The sequence below is a fragment of the Balaenoptera borealis genome (assembly GCF_965194805.1).
Source record: "Balaenoptera borealis genome assembly, chromosome: 13".
Lineage (NCBI taxonomy): Eukaryota > Metazoa > Chordata > Mammalia > Artiodactyla > Balaenopteridae > Balaenoptera > Balaenoptera borealis.
The window spans coordinates 8,171,948-8,190,890 of record NC_138870.1 but is presented as its reverse complement, the minus strand read 5'-3'; the positions used below and the strand labels follow the sequence as shown (position 1 = coordinate 8,190,890).

At 42.3% G+C, this 18,943-nt stretch overlaps 1 protein-coding gene across 1 annotated transcript; it reads left to right on the top strand.

The window, feature by feature from the left end:
* Positions 1–8,382: 8,382 nt before the first annotated feature.
* On the top strand, positions 8,383–18,724 carry AICDA (activation induced cytidine deaminase; the record flags this gene model as incomplete). Its single annotated transcript, XM_082351368.1, has 5 exons — positions 8,383–8,482; positions 13,792–14,009; positions 16,330–16,603; positions 17,091–17,206; positions 17,606–18,724. 5 exons carry the CDS (start codon positions 8,383–8,385, stop codon positions 17,657–17,659), a joined length of 762 nt encoding a protein of 253 aa, XP_082207494.1. The 3' UTR covers positions 17,660–18,724.
* Positions 18,725–18,943: the final 219 nt, after the last annotated feature.

Genomic DNA, 18,943 nt, shown 5'->3' with positions numbered 1-18,943 from the left:
TTCAAAAACAACAAAGTATCATATTGAACAATCTACCTGGTGTCCAAAAATAGTGGTCTGGGGAGTCATTGTCTGAGCATCTCATCTCTCAGACACAAGAATGGATACCCTGAAGAATTCCCAGGGGGCCGTCTGTCCTCACACACTGGCCATAATGAAACCCCAGCACCTTGTTTTGTTCTTCTCATGAAGGTTACCCATGGTGAAGTCCAGATGTCCAATACTTAACTCAGCCACCAGAGGCACAATTTCCAAGTCATGTTGTTTCTGTGGTTTTTAACTTTTCAAGAGAAGTTGGTGAGGGGAGAAGGTAGTTAGTAAGGAAAATAACTTTCAAAATAGCTGAAGGAAACCTCACAAAATTGTTTCTTTTAATCTCACTAACTCCAAATCTCCAGGAATGAAAAATGCTATTGTCATCATAAGAGACGTACTTTTCTTTCCTTTAACAGAAGAAAGGTGAGCAGGAACTATAGATTTCTGAGAAATAAAGTTATTTCCTTATGCTGGATGAATCATGCCTCTTTAATAATTTTTTTACAGCCATTATGCAAGTTATTTAAGTCTCCATTTTGTTAGAAAGCATTCCTTAAGCAGCTTATATGAATTGTGAATGTCATCTCATTTTTATCTGTCATTATTGTTTTGTTATGAGCCATCACTCAAACCAGAATAAGTGACTCGTTACTAAAACATAGGAAGCCCATTCCTACAGTTCTGCCTTTGTTTATGTTGTTTCTGCCACTTGGAGAGAGGATGAGAAATTTTATCAAGCATATTCATGTATTCCAGATACCATGCTTTCTCACTCACACAGTAAAGCTAAGTAGATTCTTGGAATGACTTTGCGAACAATTCTTTCCCAGTGTCATGTGTTTCACAGGTGAAAGGTCCAGTTGTAGGGCCCAAGTCTATCTTCAAAGACTGTTCTCCAGAAACTCTCTGTTCTGTACTCTTTATTTATTAAAATTTTATCCATTCATCAGAGTCTCAATCAACAACTAAGTCTAGTGTTTCCCTGGTGGCACAGTGGTTAAGAATCCGCCTGCCAATGCAGGGGACATGGGTTCGAGCCCTGGTCTGGGAAGATCCTACATGCTGTGGAGCAACTAAGCCCGTGGGCCACAACTACTGAAGCCCATGTGCCACAACTACTGAAGCCTGCGAACCTAGAGCCTGTGCTCTGCAACAAGAGAAGCCGCCGCAATGAGAAGCCCGTGCACCGCAATGAAGAGTAGCCCCCGCTCACCGCAACTAAAGAAAGCCCGCGCACAGCAACAAAGACCCAACTCAGACAAAAATAAATAAATTAATTAATTAATAAAAGAAAAAAAAAGAACTAGGTCTATTATGAAGCTTTAGATTATGGAGTCTCTCCTTCCTCTGAACTCATGGCACCGAGTGGGCAATGGTGTCCTGTTAATGGGATTAGACAAGAGGGTAGGAGACCACTGTTTGGGATGCTTTAGCAAAAATTCTCTACAAAGAATTGCGGTATCATTGGTTCTCTATTTGTTTTTCCCATTAAACTGTCCTATAAAGAAGAGTAAAATAAGAAATGCTGAGTATCTGAGGCTATAATCTCAAACAGCTCCCCATGTTGGGCTGAAATTTCCCTGGAATCTATGTTTTCTCTTTAACATTTTACATGATGCTCTATTTACCTGTGGGCCTGCCAGATGTGGGCTTACTCTCCATATGGGGAGAATAAAAATTGTTGAAACCTTCCATGTCATGAGGACTTTTACTTTTTAAATGGGGGTGATAGAGGGTAATGGGGAAAAGCATAAGTGTAAGGAAAACTAACATACATATTATATTCTACTCTAAATAATTTTAAATATAAACACTATTTTCCCCATATCTTTGGAAAACTTTTATGCTCTAGGATAACATGACCTGTTTATCTTGTAGTTTTGACCTACTCCCTGATATATTGCCATGTACTCAAATTTAGGTGTAAAGATATGTGTATCCCATTTTGAGAAGCACAGGGCTAGATGAACGCTAAGGTCCCTTCAACTTTGAGATGCTATGATTCTGCCATTTTTATTTTAGTCTTATATTGACATTTAATTTTTTTATATTGTCATTTTAAGTATTGTCTATTTTATTTTTATTTATTTATTTATTTATTTGGCTGCATTGGGTCTTAGTTGCAGCATGCAGGATCTTTCGTTGCGGCACGTGGGCTCAGTAGTTTCAGCGCACAGGCTCTAGAGCACACAGGCTTAGTTGCCCCATGGCATGTGGGATCTTAGTTCCCCAACCAGGGATTGAACCCGTGTCCTCTACATTGGAAGGCAGATTCTTAACCACTGGACCACCAGGGAAGTCCCAGTATTGTCTATTTTAAAGCTTTAAACAAAATTATAAATTCCTTGAACTATAATGTGCATAATTGTTCCCTTTCAAAGCTCAGCTTTCTCATAATAGGCCTTCAATAAATACTGAATGAATTTCAGTTTTCAAAGATGCTTTTTATAAATTACTTATAGAAGCACTTTTTGAGTTGCCCCCGAAAGGATAGAACATCAAAACAAACACAGTAGATTTTTTTCCTCCCTAGCACCTTCATTTTCAAGTACTGGATATCTAAAACATTTGTGTATGTTGGAGAGAATCTTCTTTATGTGGTCTATACACTGAAAAGTAAGATTTTCAAAACAGGAGATAGGATACAAAAATGTACATTGACTATTTTGTGTTTATTAGATTCTGCCAACCCTATCAAATCTAACTTATAAAATAGAATAAATATCCACAGATAATTCTGCTTTGGAAACTAATTTGGAGGAACTGACTTGATGGCCACCTTTCTCTATTCTCTCCCATACTGCCTGGTCTTGTATGTTTCCCAATATGTAGTGTTTGGCTAAGACTCACGTTCCATCATTGAACTGAGAGATGGGAAAACACCCTGGCTAAAAATGGCCAACAGAGACTCTTTTGACAAAACAAAGAGCTCCAAAGTCCATGCTTCAATTAGATTTAGATTTAATTACTCACTAGGCCAACAGTCTACATTTTCTATGTGGAAGGGAAATTGTATCTTGCATAAGCAATCTATTGAGTTTGCCTGACATATGCAGCCAAACCCAATTCTAAAGACACACTAATATGGGGGAAAAACCCCTCTGTGCAGCTCTGATGAAGTTTTCTAAACTGATATCATCAACGGATAAGATCTGCAGGCTTGATTTTACCAGCATGACAGCATTGCATGGGTTTTGAAGTAAGGCTGACCATAAAAAGGAATGAAGTTCTGCTGCATGCTGTAACATGGATCAGTCTTGAAAACATTACGCAGAATGAAATAAGGCAGACACAAAAGGACAAAGACTGTATGTTTCCACTTATGAGTGTTTAGAATAGGCAAGTTCACAGAGATTACCAGGGGTTGGATGGTGGGGGGAATGGTGAGTTTTGGCTTAATGATTATGGGTTTTCTTTTTGGGGTCATGAAAAGTTTTGGAAACAGATAGTGGTGATGGTTGCACTTTATGAATGCAATTAATACCACTGAATTGTGCATTTAAAAGTGGTTGGAGACTTCCCTGGCAGTCCAGTAGTTAAAGACTCTGCACTTCCACTGCAGGGGGCATGGGTTGGATCCCTGGTCGGGGAAATAAGATCCCACATGCCACGCACAGTGCGGCCAAGGGGGGGAAAGGTTAAAATCCAAGAAACTAAACCAAACCAAAACTAAACAAAAGAGAAGCATGTGCATCATCAATGGGCCTATTTTCCTATTTCTGGCCGGAACAAAAGGTCATAATTTGAAAAGAGAGAATATACAAAAGGAGCAATACAGTTTTGCCTAATCATGTGAAGTTATCACCTGCAGTATCAATGAGGGTCTTCCCATTGGGGCAGCTAGGAAATTTTTTTCTAGTTTTTGGATTTAGAGATGTTACCATCTCTGAGAATTAATATTTATTCTTTGGAAGGGTGTGTGTGTGTGTGTGTGTGTGTGTGTGTGTTTGTGTTTGTGTTATTCTCTGGACAATCGGTTGCTAATAGGATAAAAGTGCAACTCATATCTGAGGAAACAAAGGATCACATTTTTACATGCCCTTGGATGATCCCACCTTGTCTTCTGCTGAGGAACTTTAGTTTTGTTTTTTTTGGCTGTGCTGCAGGGCTTGTGGAATCTCAGTTCCCCCGACCACGGATTAAACCCGCACCCTCGGCAGTGAAAGTCCTAACCACTGGACCGCCAGGGAATTCCCTTCAGAGGAATTTTGAAAAGTCTCCGTCCCTATGTTCCTCACTCATCTGTTCTATGCCAAAGGTGACCATCTCCTGTCTTTCTGGTGCCCTGAAGAATTATTCCACAGATAATTAGACTTGGAGAAAAGAATGTATAGAGAGGAAGCTTAGATCCTTGGAGTGAGAATAGCCCATGACCACACAGGGTAGGGTTTTGTAACAGAGGAGTGAACGTGAAGACAGGTGAGCAAGGCTAGGAGTGGGGTTTGGTCATGAGCAGAGCTCCTGTGTAGAGTTTAATTCCTTGCAAATATTCAAACTATAAAAAGCTATAATTAATGTATTGATGTATATGACAATGAATTAATGTATGTGACTTCTCTCACATGTATCATTCCCTTTGGCTCTCCAAAGCTTCGATAAAACCTGCTGTACCTTGGGACTTCCCTGGTGGTCCAGGGGTTAAGAATCCACCTTCCAAAGCAGGGGAAGAGGGTTCGACCCCTAGTCGGGGAACTAAGATCCCACGTGCTGCGGGGCAACTAAGCCCGTGCACCAGAGCTAGAGGGCCCGCATGTCGCAACTACTGAGCCTGCATGCAGCAACGAATGATCCCGAGTGCTGCAACTAAGACCGCATGCAGCCAAATAAAGAAATAAATATTTAAACCTGCTGCACCTTTACAGTTTAGTGTGGTTGTACTGGAGGAAAGTGATTGTAAAGGGAAGTGAGGCTTGCCCCACATTCAATCCACCCTCTCCCAGAGAGTCCTTTAGAGTGAACTAGCATCATGCCATCCCCCTCTGGGGACCCACACTGGAGCAAAGAATTCGTAATCCAGAGAATCAGTGACCTTGATCACAACTCAGGAGCTTACAAGAGAATGCCCCCACCACCAGTTTTCCTAAATTTGCCTAGCTTTTATTTAAAGCCTCGGCACAAGCCTAACCATTATAAGAATTCAAAGCATTAGCTGTTATTTGAATTAACGCTCACTTTAGAAATTCCCCTTAAAGTCCTGGTATTGATGGGGTGAGGACAGGTGTAGGACAAATAGGGAAGGGTAGAGTTCTATGGTTCAACAAAGGATGTGATTAGAAAGTTTCTGAGTTGGGCATGGAATGTAGAGAAGAAATATACTCCCTTCCACATACTCCCTTCCTCCCATAATCTAAAAAGGATCTTGACTGAGAGGCGAGCTATCACCACCTCCCAACCAGGAGTGCTCTCACCGGTCCCTCGGCCAGTTAGGTCTCTTGTTATGAGATGTGTACTTTTCTTTCATATCAAACATCACTGTTTTAATTATACATTTACATGTGAATGCAATTACTTAATTAATGTCTCTTCCCCACTTGAACTTAACTTCCATGAGATCCTTATTGGTTTCATTCAACATTTTTTTCAGTGTCTATTATACCAGGTACTATGTACTTTTTCTCCATGTGGGTAAGAAAGAAACAGACCAAAAAATCCTCCTCTCATGGACCTAAGACTCAATCAATGTAGACAATACTGTATTTTAAGTGATGCGTGCTAAAGAGAAATATACATTAGGATAAGGGAAAAGGAAAGGTCAGGATGATGGGATATAGTTGAAATTTTAGATATGGGACAAGAAAAAGCCTCAACTACGAGGGAGTATTTGAGTAAAGATAAGGGATCAAGCTGTAACAATATACAGGGGAATAGCATTCCAGGCAGAAGGGCCAGCAAGTATTCTTTGCTCCTGTGTGTTCTTTGTGCAAGCAAGGAGAGAGGTATGGCAGGGGCAGGTGGCAGAGGGTCTGGTGACCCATTGTAAGGATGTTGGCTATTACTGAGAAAATGAGGGAACATGGAGAGTTTTGAGAACAGAGAGACATGAGCTAAAATACTTCAGGGGACTTCCCTGGTGACGCAGTGGTTAAGACTCCAGGCTCCCAATGCAGGGGGCCCGGGTTCGATCACTGATCAGGGAACTAGATTCCACATGCATGCTGCAACTAAGAGTTCGCATGCTACAACTAAGGAGCCCGCCTGCCACAACAAAGACCCAGTGCAACCAAAATAAAGAAATAAATAATTTTTTTAAATTAGGATAAATAAATTAAATATTTTGGAAGGATTGCTGTGCAGAGAATAGTCTGTAATTGAAGAAAGGAAGACCCGTTGAGAGGCTGAATGTAACCATCCAGGTTGTTTAGACCGGGAGGTGGTGAAAGTGGTCAGTGCCCAAACAGGATTTGGGCATGGGATTTATTTATTTTTTTAATTTTTTTTTTATATTGGAGTACAGTTGATTAACAATGTTGTGTTAGTTTCAATGCCCGAACAGGATTTGGGCATGGGATTTATTTATTTTTTTAATTTTTTTTTTATATTGGAGTACAGTTGATTAACAATGTTGTGTTAGTTTCAGGTGCACAGCAAAGTGATTCAGTTGTATATATACATGTATCTGTTCTTTTTCAAATTCTTTTCCCACTTAGGTTATTATAGAATATTGAGCAGAGTTCCCTGTGCTATACAGCAGGTCCTTGTTGGTTATCTATTTTAAATACAGCAGTGTGTACATGTCAATCTCAAACTCCCAGTCTATCCCTCCCTGCCCCCACCCCCAGCCTTCCCCCGGGCATGGGATTTAAAAGGAAGAGAGCAGTCAAGAAGATGGCCAGGTTGGCCTGAGCAATGGGAAGAATGACATTGCCATTGATGCCGTTGAGACAGGGAAGGCAGCAAGAGGAGCAGATTACATGTTGGGAGAGAGAACAGGTGCTCAGTTTCAGCCATGTTTGAAATGCCCATCAGACATCCAGATGGAGATGCTGAGGTGGAAGATGGACATACTTGCCTTGAGTTCAAGGGGGAGGTCCAGCCTAGAACTACAGATTTGGGGGATCATCAGTGTATAGATGGTATTCAAAGCCTTGAGGCAGGAAGAGAGCAGGAACCCTTGCTGCTTTGCTCACTATTGTAACACCAGCACAGTTTCTATCATCTAGTGGGTATTAAGTTTCTATTGAATGAATAAATAGAATGCATATGGCCTCAGGTAGGAGGGAGAAGCAAAATCTTTAATAGACCAGCTTGTATGAGGGAAGGAATTTAAAGCCTCTTATTTGAAAAGCCCGACCTGTTTTCCAAGTTCAGTGCAGTCATTTAGATGCTGATTCTGATTAAATACATCTTTTGTTGTTGTTGTTCTTTGAGATGCTGCTGCTTCTGACTGCAAATTAATAAATGGCTTTTGTGGAAAACATGGCTTATGCAAAAATCCTTTGGTGTAATCATCTAGTCTTCTAGCAATTCTTGTAAAGCAATCAAAGAAGTGGTTTGGGAAGCAAAATCTCTGTCCTAAGTCCTATATAACTGAGTTTACTTGACCGGCCACAAAGCAGGAGCAGTTAGTGCTGATCTCTATTGAGACTCAGAGATATTGTGTAATTAAATGAGGGACTAGATGCTTCTGGTTGATGGAACACAAGATGCTTTTAAGTAAATGTTACAGGCTTCCCTGGTGACGCGGTGGTTAAGAATCTGCCTGCCAATGCAGGGGACACGGGTTCGAGTCCTGGTCCGGGAAGATCCCACATCCCACAGAGCAACTAAGCCCGTGCGCCACAGCTACTGAGCCTGCACTCTAGAGCCGGCAAGCCACAACTATTGAGCCCATGTGCCACAACTACTGAAGCCCACGTGCCTAGAGCCCATGCTCCACAACAAGAGAAGCCACCGCAGTGAGAAGCCCGCGCACCACAATGAAGAGTAGCCCCTGCTCGCTGCAACTAGAGAAAGCCTGCGCGCAGCAACGAAGACCCAACGCAGCCAAAAGTAAATAAATAAAATAAAATTATAAATAAATAAAGTTACTACGGTTATTATTATGCTTCTAAAATTAAAGATATCATTTTACCATGATTACAATTTACAAACTGTCTACTCCTCCCGTCTCCTGATCTTTATTACCTGTGGAGCACGGACCGGACTTTTAAAGAGGCAGCCCTAAAGGAACCTCTGCATTAGGCAGAGTGGCCCTCAATCATTTTACCTATGTGATTCGGCGTGTGAAAACCCCGCCCATCTTCACTGGACCCACACAGGAGGAAGGCAGCTGGGGTACCTGGTGGTGGTGATGTTGCTGTGGGGAGGAGCCTACAGAACTGGGTTCAGATTTGAATGTCAGGGCCCATGCACTGTCAGCCAGTGCAGCAGCAGTGCTGGAGGAAAGCTTCCCTTCCTAAGACTTTCAGGGAGCCACGAAAGACACGCTGGAGTCCACCATGGACAGGTAAAGCAGTCGGCTCGTGGGTGGCTGTGCTGGCCTTTCGCTCAGAGCAAATCTGAGTAATCAGATGGGTAAACTCTCCCCTTCTCCCCTGTCACTGTCTGACTCACAAGATCTGCTTGGTCAAGATGCACATTTATTTTTCTAGTTCTGTCTCATCTTCTGTTCAGATCTTAACATGCTTTCCACCCAACTGTCTCTTTCTCTTTTTTCCCCATAGTCAAAAGAACTTTTCTGCACTATGTATTGACTTGTCCTTGCAGTTAGAACTCGTTTATGGTAGTAAAATGAACCAAGCAAATGTTAAAGAGACTGAAATCATGAAAAGCTCATAGCAATACTATACTAACAGTAGTGGTAACTGTAATAATTCTGTAAACATTCAACTATGAAACCCCTTGAAGAAAAACTTTACTGGGGAGACTTTACTGAATAATTTACACAGTCAAGAAATTATTTTTTAAATGTCAATATTCAAAATTAATTGCTTGAAGGTCACTATGACTGTGTCTACTATTATAAGGAGATAAATCAGTCAAGCAACTTATTTAATATTATAGGCCCAATTGTTAGGCAGTTAAATGGCATTTATTATTTACCTAGTCTTTCCATTTCTTCAGACATGACTTAACTTACTTCTTTAGTGTGTATTTTGTAAGATTTTCGCAATGTCTTCACATGAAGTTTATGACAATCATGTTATTGTCATAGAACTTAATCTATTCCTATTTTTGATTATTGTAAATGTATGAAAATTTACACCTGATCCATACTTTATCTCAATTTAATTCTTTGACAAAGAATTTAAACTACAGAGCTAAGAATCTTAATGGTAGATTCAATGTTCTTCAGAAACTTGAGGGCAAAAATGTCAAATGTCAGCTCAGTTTACAGTGAGATTTTGAAAACTAATCTAAGGTAAAAGAGAGAGGAAAAAGGCTCAGTGGAGATACTTGTAAATAATGAAATGCAAAGCAATGGTAAAATCAGAGCTGAAATTCAGAGAAAGTCAGAGAAGGCAAAGGAGATGAAATTCAACAGGAGGAAAAAGGGAAATACATGATTTTCATTAAGGAAAATACTATCTGCAGAGCACAGTGGTAATGGCACACGGCAGGAGAGGGTGACCTTGTCACGATTATTTTTAACCCATTTGTCTCTGGTTTGCATTGCTGGGGATGCAGCCAGTGTTCTGCCTCAGGGAACACAGCTGTCCTGCGCAGCTGTCAACCTGAAGGCCTTACAGACTGTCTCTGCTGAGTCCTTCGTACACTTAAGAGAAACCAGAGGAGCATAGGGTGCTGCAAATAGGCCCCCAGCTATAGTTAAAAGAAAGTGATGGATCAAGATAGTTCATTAACAAGGCCATAGTCATGCCATTCACTTCACTGTGACTGGTAACTTCTGATGGAAACAGAGCTACTGTATTTTCATGTGGGGTAGGAGATAGAAGGCTATCTGAATTCTTTAATCTATGCCCTGTCCTTTCTCATACTCCCAGGACACTTTTTTGCTCCTCATGGTAACAGGGCTCCCACACCACCTGCAGGGCATCATATAGTCCCCTCTTCCTCCACTTCTCACCTACACACCCCAGGAAGACAGGTGAAATGTAAAAGGAATTTACTGGTATAGATTATGAATATGAATTATGAATGAATAAGATATGAATAGATTATGCTTAATCTATTTAAAACTGGGCCCCAAAGAGAGAATTTTTTTTTCTTCCACTCCCGTATTTATTAAGCATGTATTATGTATTCGGTTTATGGTCTATGCTGAGGGTGATTATGTTAATTATTTAACAATCGTAATAGTAACAGAGGTAGTGCTGTGGTGGTCACCGTGTAAATCATCATCACTTTAAGATAAAGCCAATTATTATTAGATCTTTGTTAGCATCCATTTCGGATTCCTGTCAAATGTGCATTTTTATTTTTATTTCTATTTTTTATTTATTTATTTTAAAAAAAAATTTTTCTCGATTATACTCCATTTAAATCATTAGAGAGTGCTTGGGTTTTTGGGTTTTTTTTTAAGATAGTCATCTTTTCTTTTTAAAATTTATTTATTTATTTATTTATTTTTGGCTGTGTTGGGTCTTCGTTTCTGTGCGAGGGCTTTCTCTAGTTGCGGCAAGCGGGGGCCACTCTTCATCGCGGTGCGCGGGCCTCTCACTATCGCGGCCTCTCGTTCCGGAGCACAGGCTCCAGATGCGCAGGCTCAGTAGTTGTGGCTCACGGGCCCAGTTGCTCCGTGGCATGTGGGATCTTCCCAGACCAGGGCTCGAACCCGTGTCGCCTGCATTGGCAGGCGGATTCTCAACCACTGCACCACCAGGGAAGCCCCAAATGTGCATTTTTAATTCTAAAAATCTGATTGACTAATTTTTATATGGTTTCACATATGTAATGTATATACTGGTGATTTAGATGTATCACCATCTCTGCCTCAGGATTTTTTTTTTTTTTTTCAAAATTAATCTTCACAGCATCTTTTATTTATTTATTTATTTTTGGCTGTGTTGGGTCCTCGTTTCTGCGCGAGGGCTTTCTCTAGTTGCGGCAAGCGGGGGCCGCTCTTCATCGCGGTGCGCGGGCCTCTCACTGTCGCGGCCTCTCTTGTTGCGGAGCACAGGCTCCAGACGCGCAGGCTCAGTAGGTGTGGCTCACGGGCCTAGTCATTCCGCGGCATGTGGGATCTTCCCAGACCAGGGCTCAAACTCGTGTCCCCTGCCTTGGCAGGCAGATCTCAACCACTGCGCCACCAGGGAAGCCCTGCCTCAGGATTTAAAGTGGATTCCAGGAACCTCCCTGGCAGCCCAGTGGTTAAGATATTGTGCTTCCATTGCAAGGAGGACAGGTTCGATCTCTGGTGGGGGAACTAAGATCCCACATGCCCTGCAGCACGGCCAAAGAAAAAAAAGTGGATTCCAATAACCTTCATGTGTGTGAGGAAGACATTCAAATTGCAACAACTTTAAAAATCTCCAGCCCTTGCTTATCTACTTATTAAGAGTGACATTTGAGAACTTGACTTCAGGGTCTATCTCATGTATTTCATTATTAAAATATCAATAATCAACGTATGTCCATACAAAGACTGGTACATCAATGTAGAAGCTTTATTCACAATAGTCCCCAAATGGAAACAATCCAAATGTCCATCAACAGGTGAATGAATAAACGAAATGTGCTGTATCTAAGCCATGGAATATTGCTTTGCCGTAAAAAAAGAACAAACTATACTGATACATGCAACACCAGGAATGAATGTCACAGTCATAACATGCTTAGTGAAAGAAGTCAGACACAAAGGAGGAAATAATGTGTGCTTTATATGAAATTCTAGAAAATAATTTATAGTTGCAGAAAGCAGACTAGTGGTTGCCTGGGAGGGAGGGGAAGAAGTGACTGAAAAGTTGGGTGAGGAAACTTGGGGAGGAGGGGTGCCCTGAAAATGTTCTGTATCCTGATTGTGGTAGCAGTTTTGGGTGTTTACATCTGCCAATATTCATAGAACTGTACATTTTAAATGGGTGAAGTATGTAAATTATACCTCAATGTAAAAAAAAAAAATTGAAAAAAGTTTCAATTCTCTTGCCAGCAAACCGTATTCAAATTACTGACTAGGTCATTACTTTGACAAGTCCTCTACACTTCTGCTCAGTGCCACTAGGTGGCAACATTATCTCCACAGATTAGATAAGTACATTTCTGGAAAAGTCCAAGGACAAAAACCAGGGACACTCACTCCTGATGCTTTGGTATCAACCACACTGTGTAGCTCGTGGTGTGTTCACAACCACAAAGAAACTTGTGTTAGCAGAGAGTATTTCCACAAATTCAACTCAATTTAGTGCTTATGATATGCAAGACCCTGTGCTGGGAAACAAAGAGCAATCCGCCCCGCCCCTAACCCGCCCCGCCCACAACCCCCGTGTGTGAAGAACATTGCAAAATATTTAGATTATATTGCAAATTTACACAGGAAATCAGCCTAATCTAAATCCTGTAAATACATGCCTATAAAAAAGACTAGAACGAAAAACGTAAGTATATTAACAGTAATTGTCATTAGATAGTATGTCTAATTATCACTAGATATACTGGTTAAACATTTAAAAATTTTTAACTTTCTACTTTTTAGTAGTATTCAAGTTGACATACTTTTAAAAAGCATGACTCAAAAAGTGACACTTCCTGACTCAAAACAGAAATTCTAATTGAGGAGAGAGATGTAGCAATCAATTGATAACAAAGGTTGAATGCTTTGATAAGGATAAGCGGAGAACAGTAGGAAACTACGGGAGGGTTTTTTGTTGCTGTTAATGTTCGATTTTGCCTAGAAATTTTGGCATAGTGGCAGTGAGAAAGATCTGAAATTGTGGTTAAGGCTTTGAAGGATGGGTGGGTTTTGCCCAGTGGAAAAAAAGGCAGGGAAGCTTGCAGTCAGGTGGCTGGAAAGAAAAGACTAGTGCCAGGGGTCCTGCTGCAGGCGTGGCGGGGAGGCTGAAGTGATGCGGAAAAGAGAAAATACTAGGAAATGAGGCTAGAAATGTAGATTGATGTCCAAATGTAAAAGCTTTACTGCATTAAAGGGTTTGGAGTTTATTCTACCAGCGGAAGTTAGGGGCTTTTCGGTATCAGAATGACAGGCCCACACCTGGGCTTTTGTGAGATCTCTCAGGCACCGCGTGGAAAATGTTATTTTGAAGGGACTGTGGGCAGAGACCAGTTAAGAGGTCAGGACAATGGATAAAGGGAAAGGTTAGAGCTTGGACTGAAGCAGAGAACAGAGGAAGTAGAGCAGGAACAAATCCAGAAATATCTGAAAGTTTCACTCAATAAATTTAGATGATTAATGAATTAATTCAATATGGGGAGTGAAGGAGAATCAAAAATGATTCCAAGCTTTTAGCCCGGTTACTTGGGATGGAAAGTGGGTAGGAGAGGAGAGGCAGCTCAGGAAAGGGCGATTTGGGAATACTGTGTTAACCCTGTGAGTTTGAGGTCCATGTTGGACATTTAGATAGAGATTGGAGGGGAAACCTGAAAAGATCAGTATGGGACTGGGGAACAGGTTAGTAATTCCAAGTTATCAGCATCTAGAAGGCAGCCATGGAAGGAGCCTGCCCTGGGAGCGCGTATGGCTTTGGGTTTCTTGCTGTCTCAACTGGTCTTATAAATATAAGCCTGATAAGGGGGTTGTAATGGATTCCAAGCTCAGTTAAATCTCAGGCATCCAACAAAGGTAAGCAAGAGCATCTCCTTTGGTTTGGCCCAAGTATTACAGATTTTTTTTTTAAAAAGCTGAAGGAAAGCCAGGAGTGACCAGAGGATCAGCGGTGCTCCTGCACTTCCTCCCTCCTCTCACCCACAGCCTCCTGATGAAGCAGAGGAAGTTTCTTTACCACTTCAAAAACGTGCGCTGGGCTAAGGGCCGCCATGAAACCTACTTGTGCTACGTGGTGAAGCGGCGGGATAGCGCCACCTCCTTCTCACTGGACTTTGGGCACCTTCGAAACAAGGTATCAATTAATACCTGCTTCCCAGGCAGGGCATTTTTAGAGCCACCTGCTGATGGTACCACTTTCAGCCTGTTTCATTTGTCTCCACTAGATTCCTCTAATCTCTTTTTTACATGTCCCTGCAACCACAATAGAAATACCCCAAAGGGTGTCATTTAATGTCCTCCCCAATCATGCTGAGCACAGCAAGGCCACACCTTGCTCCAATGCCAAGAATAACTGCCCCCAAACTTCCTCTCCTTTCCCCAGCATCCAAATTGCCTTTGAGATTAAAGAAGATATCCAAAGAAAGAAGCTTTTGATTTGCGGGAATATATACAGCTCATTCAAGCTGAATTTTAAATGTGGAAAAACAAATTGTGGCTTTAGAATTTTTAAAAATTAAGGAAGAAAAATTTAGGAAAAATTAATGACTCCATTCTGTCTTCCAAATGAGTTCTATTCCTTCCTGCTCACCTAGATCGTAGGCCAGTAAATAACATACGTAATAGTGAGCCTCAGAAAACTCAGGGAAGCCATTAATTAAAACTTGAAGATCAGAGAATTACATTTTCAAGAGACTTCTTCACCAAAACCCAGATGGGTTCACATACTCTTCTGCCAATGAATATTTCCTCTCATAACATGCAGTGACATCTAGTCTTGGTGGAATCCCAGGGAGGAAGCCATGGGTGGAATGACACTGGCTAGTTTCTAGGGTGAGTTTTACTCTCCAATTTTTTTGGCCTCCATTTGTATTGTGTAAATTATCCCACTGCAATTGTTTTACATTCTAATCTCTTTCCTATTTGGTAATAAGACACATTCTAAACATAGAAAGCTTTTGTGTTAACAACCCTTTCCTTCCCTCTCATTTAATCCTCACAACAAAACGTCATTCCGCTGATGAGGAATCAGGAGATCCAAGAGCTGGGTGACTTGTTTAAGTAACAAGAGTGGCGATGCCAGGAAATGGAACCTGGGTCTTCAGATTCTGGGACTAATGACTTTTCTGCAGTATTAAGGGGACTTGCTGGGAATTCCCTGGAGGTCCAGTGGTTAGGACTCTGCACTTCCGCTAGCAGGGGGCACAGTTTCGATCCCTGGTCAGGGAACTAGGTCCCGCATGCCACACCTCAACTGAGTTCACATGCAGCTACCGATCCGGCATGCCACAAGTAAAGATCCCGTGTGCCACAACTAAGACCTGGCGCAGCCAAATAAAATTTTTTTTTTTTTTTAAAGAGTACATGCCTTAATTTTAAAAGCCTATTGCTAAAAATTGCTATCATCTAAGCCTTCAGCGAATCATAGTGGTAACAAAGATCACTGACCACAGATCACCATAACAAATATAATAATGAAAAGTTTGAAATTTGCAAGAATTACCAAAAGGTGACACAGAAACACAAAGTGAGCAAATGCTGTTGGAAAAAATGATGCTGATAGACATACTCAAGACCGGGTTGCCACAAACCTTCAAAACGCAAAATATCTGCAAAGTCCAATACAGCCAAGCACAATAATATAGGTATGCCTGCACTTAATTGCTCTTAGCCCCAGTGGCGCCTATTACCTCTCTCAAAACAGCACTCAGGGACTTTCCCTCGTGGCGCAGTGGTTAGGAATCTGCCTGCCAAGACAGGGAACATGGGTTCGATCCCTGGTCCAGGAAGATCCCACATGCCGTGGAGCAGCTAAGCCCGTGTGCCCCAACTACTGAGTCTGCATTCTAGGGCCCACGAGCCACAACTACTGAAGCCCGCGCACCTAGAGCCTGTGCTCTGCAACAAGAGAAGCCAATACAATGAGAAGCCTGCGCACTGCAACGAAGGCCCAACGCAGCCAAAAATAATAAATTAATTAATTGATTAATTAATTTTAAAAAACAACACTCACCTGTCAGTCTCATAATCTATCTCCTAACCCTAAATTTTCCGACCTCCACTTAGTGGTCCAGTGTATTTCCACAATGTTACATCAACAGCCCTTCCAAGCCATTTTCCTTCCCCTCCAAGGAAGAAAAAGGAACTTCACAAACAAAAATTAAATCTGAGATATATGATGCTCCTTCATCCACCCAACTCATTCCATCCTCCCCATTCCACAGAAAAGCTGGACGCTTTTCCCTTCCTAGGGCCAAAAGTGCAAAGTGTTCGGGCTCACCACTTATACTGTGTCCTTTCCGGCAGTTGCTTAACCTTCCCGTAACCTAGGACAAAACTGCAGACATCCCAAAAAAAGATCACCCTGGGAGGGACACGAATTAATGGCTGTAAAGCTACCGGCAGGGCAGGTCAAGGTCAGTAACCCTCCGCTGAGCCCTCTGCCCTCTCCCCAGGCGGGATGCCACGTGGAACTGCTCTTCCTCCGCTACATCTCCGACTGGGACCTGGACCCCGGGCGGTGCTACCGTGTCACCTGGTTCACGTCTTGGAGCCCCTGCTACGACTGTGCGCGGCACGTGGCCGACTTCCTGAGAGGGTACCCCAATCTGAGTCTGAGGATCTTCACAGCGCGCCTCTACTTCTGCGACAAGAACCGCAAGGCGGAGCCCGAGGGGCTGCGGCGGCTGCACCGCGCTGGGGTCCAAATCGCCATCATGACCTTCAAAGGTGCGCAGAGACTTTTCTGCCCGGCTCAGCAAAGCACGGTTTGCAATTCAGATTGGGAAGAGCCGGGGCGGGGGGGAATCACGGGGGCAGAATTCTGGGAGTTCTGGTTCGCCTTTGGAGCCAAAAGTTATCAACTAGAATTGGAGGAAAAGAACCAATGGCTTGGGACTTCCCTGGTGGCACAGTGGTTAAGACACACGCGCCCAATGCAGGGGACCCGGGTTCGACCCCTGGTCAGGGAACTAGACCCCACACGCATGCCACAACCAAGAGTTCACATGCAGCAACTAAAGAGCCTGCAAGCCACAACTAAGGAGCACACCTGCTGCAACTAAGAACCAGCAAGACCAAATAAATAAATAAAATATTAAAAAAAAAAAAAAGAACCAATGCCTTGGACCCAAGGCTTTGGGCGGAGCCAGGGTTTTCTTTCTTTCCTCATGATTTGAGATCTGAGCTATCCCCTTCCCCCTCCTTTTTTTAATAGATTATTTTTATTGCTGGAATACTTTTGTGGAAAATCATGAAAGAACTTTCAAAGCCTGGGAGGGGTTGCATGAAAATTCGGTTCGTCTGTCCAGACAGCTTCGACGCATCCTTTTGGTAAGTTAAGGGGCTTCTTTGCTTCACATTTTCTTTCTCTCTCCAAAGTCATCTATCCCTGGAGCTACTTATACTTCCTTTTCTTATATTTCCCACATTGTTGTGTGTGTGTGTGTGTGTGTGTGTGTGTGTGTGTGTGTGTGTGTGTGTATTTATCATTCTCTCCTTATTTTTCCTCTGATGAAAACTTTACAGAGCACAGGCTGTAGGCTTCTGTAGTTATGGCGCACGGGCTTAGTTACTCCGTGGCATGTGGGTTCTTCCCAGACCAGGGCTCGAGCCCATGTCCCCTGCATCGGCAGGGGGATTCTTAACCACTGCGCCACCAGGGAAGCCCGTCTCCCCTTACTTTCTTCAAAAATATTTACAAAGTCATCCACTCTCTCTTTTTCTCCACAGCCCCTATATGAGGTTGATGACTTACGAGATGCATTTCGTACTTTGGGACTTTGATACCAACCTTCAAGAATGTCACATACAAAGAAATACCTCTGAAGATAGTGGGTAAAAGAACTATCCTTCAAGAATTCTGTTTTTCTTCAACTCTCACTTTCTCTGAGTTTAGAAAAAAGTATTCATAGATGTTTTTAAAATGTCTTGAAAATAGAAGGAACCCAGACCCACCAGGGTTAATGCCGCAACTGGTGCAGTTTTTAAATGCAGCATCGTCCCCTACTGGGAAACGACAGAACTGCAAGGCCTGGGAGCCCCTAAGTGTCAATACTCTGCCATTTAAGCAGAGAGAAAGCAGAGGTAAATGCTGAGGAGCATGGTGAGAGGATCAAATGTTTTATAACCGGTATCCTTTATTATTTGATTCTTGTTCTGAGTTTTCAGTGGTATGAATGATAAATTTTTCTACTCTTTTCCATTGGGGCTCACTTTCAAGTGAACAAAATTCTGTCACCCTGTGATCCACAGAACTTCCTAATGAGAGAACCTGGGTGATTGTGACCCCAAGCCATCTCTTCAAAGCATTAATATCCAAGCATGTGTTGTATATTTTAATTGTCTGAAGCATGTTTTTATGTTTGTACGTACAGAGGATTTTTTCTTGGTATGGAAAATGCCTGGTCACCTTTAGGTTCTTGTATAATAAAGGATCTTAAAAAGAATTTGAGGGCTGTGAAGAAGACACACTAAAAGTGAATTTATACCTCAAGTAACAAATCTGCAAAAAGATCCTTTTAAGGGCTTCCCTGGTGGTGCAGTGGTTAAGAATCTGCCTGCTGATGCAGGGGACACGGGTTCGAGCCCTGGTCCCAGAAGATCCCACATGCTGCGGAGCAACTGAGCCCGTGCACCACAACTACTGAGCCTGCGCTCTAGAGCCCGCAAGCCACAACTACTGAAGCCCGCATTCCTAGAGCCCGTGCTCCGCAACATGAGAAGCCACCGCAATGAGAAGCCTGCGCACCACAACAAAGAGTAGGACCCGCTCGCCGCAACTAGAGAAAGCCCGCGCGCAGCAACGAAGACCCAACACAGCCAAATATAAAAACTAAATAAATTTTAAAATATATATATATAAGAGCCTTTTAAAATCATAGTTTTGCAACTATACATTTCCCATATAACTAGTGAATGCTTGGAAGGGACTTGCTTGAATGTTTTGAAAAGAAAAATCTATTCTCTCTGATGGGTCTTTGAACCTCAGCAATGCCAACCAGGTCAAGGTTTTCCCCTTTTTGTGTGTATGTGTCGCTTCTCTCAAAGAAATGTGACGATATAACAGAC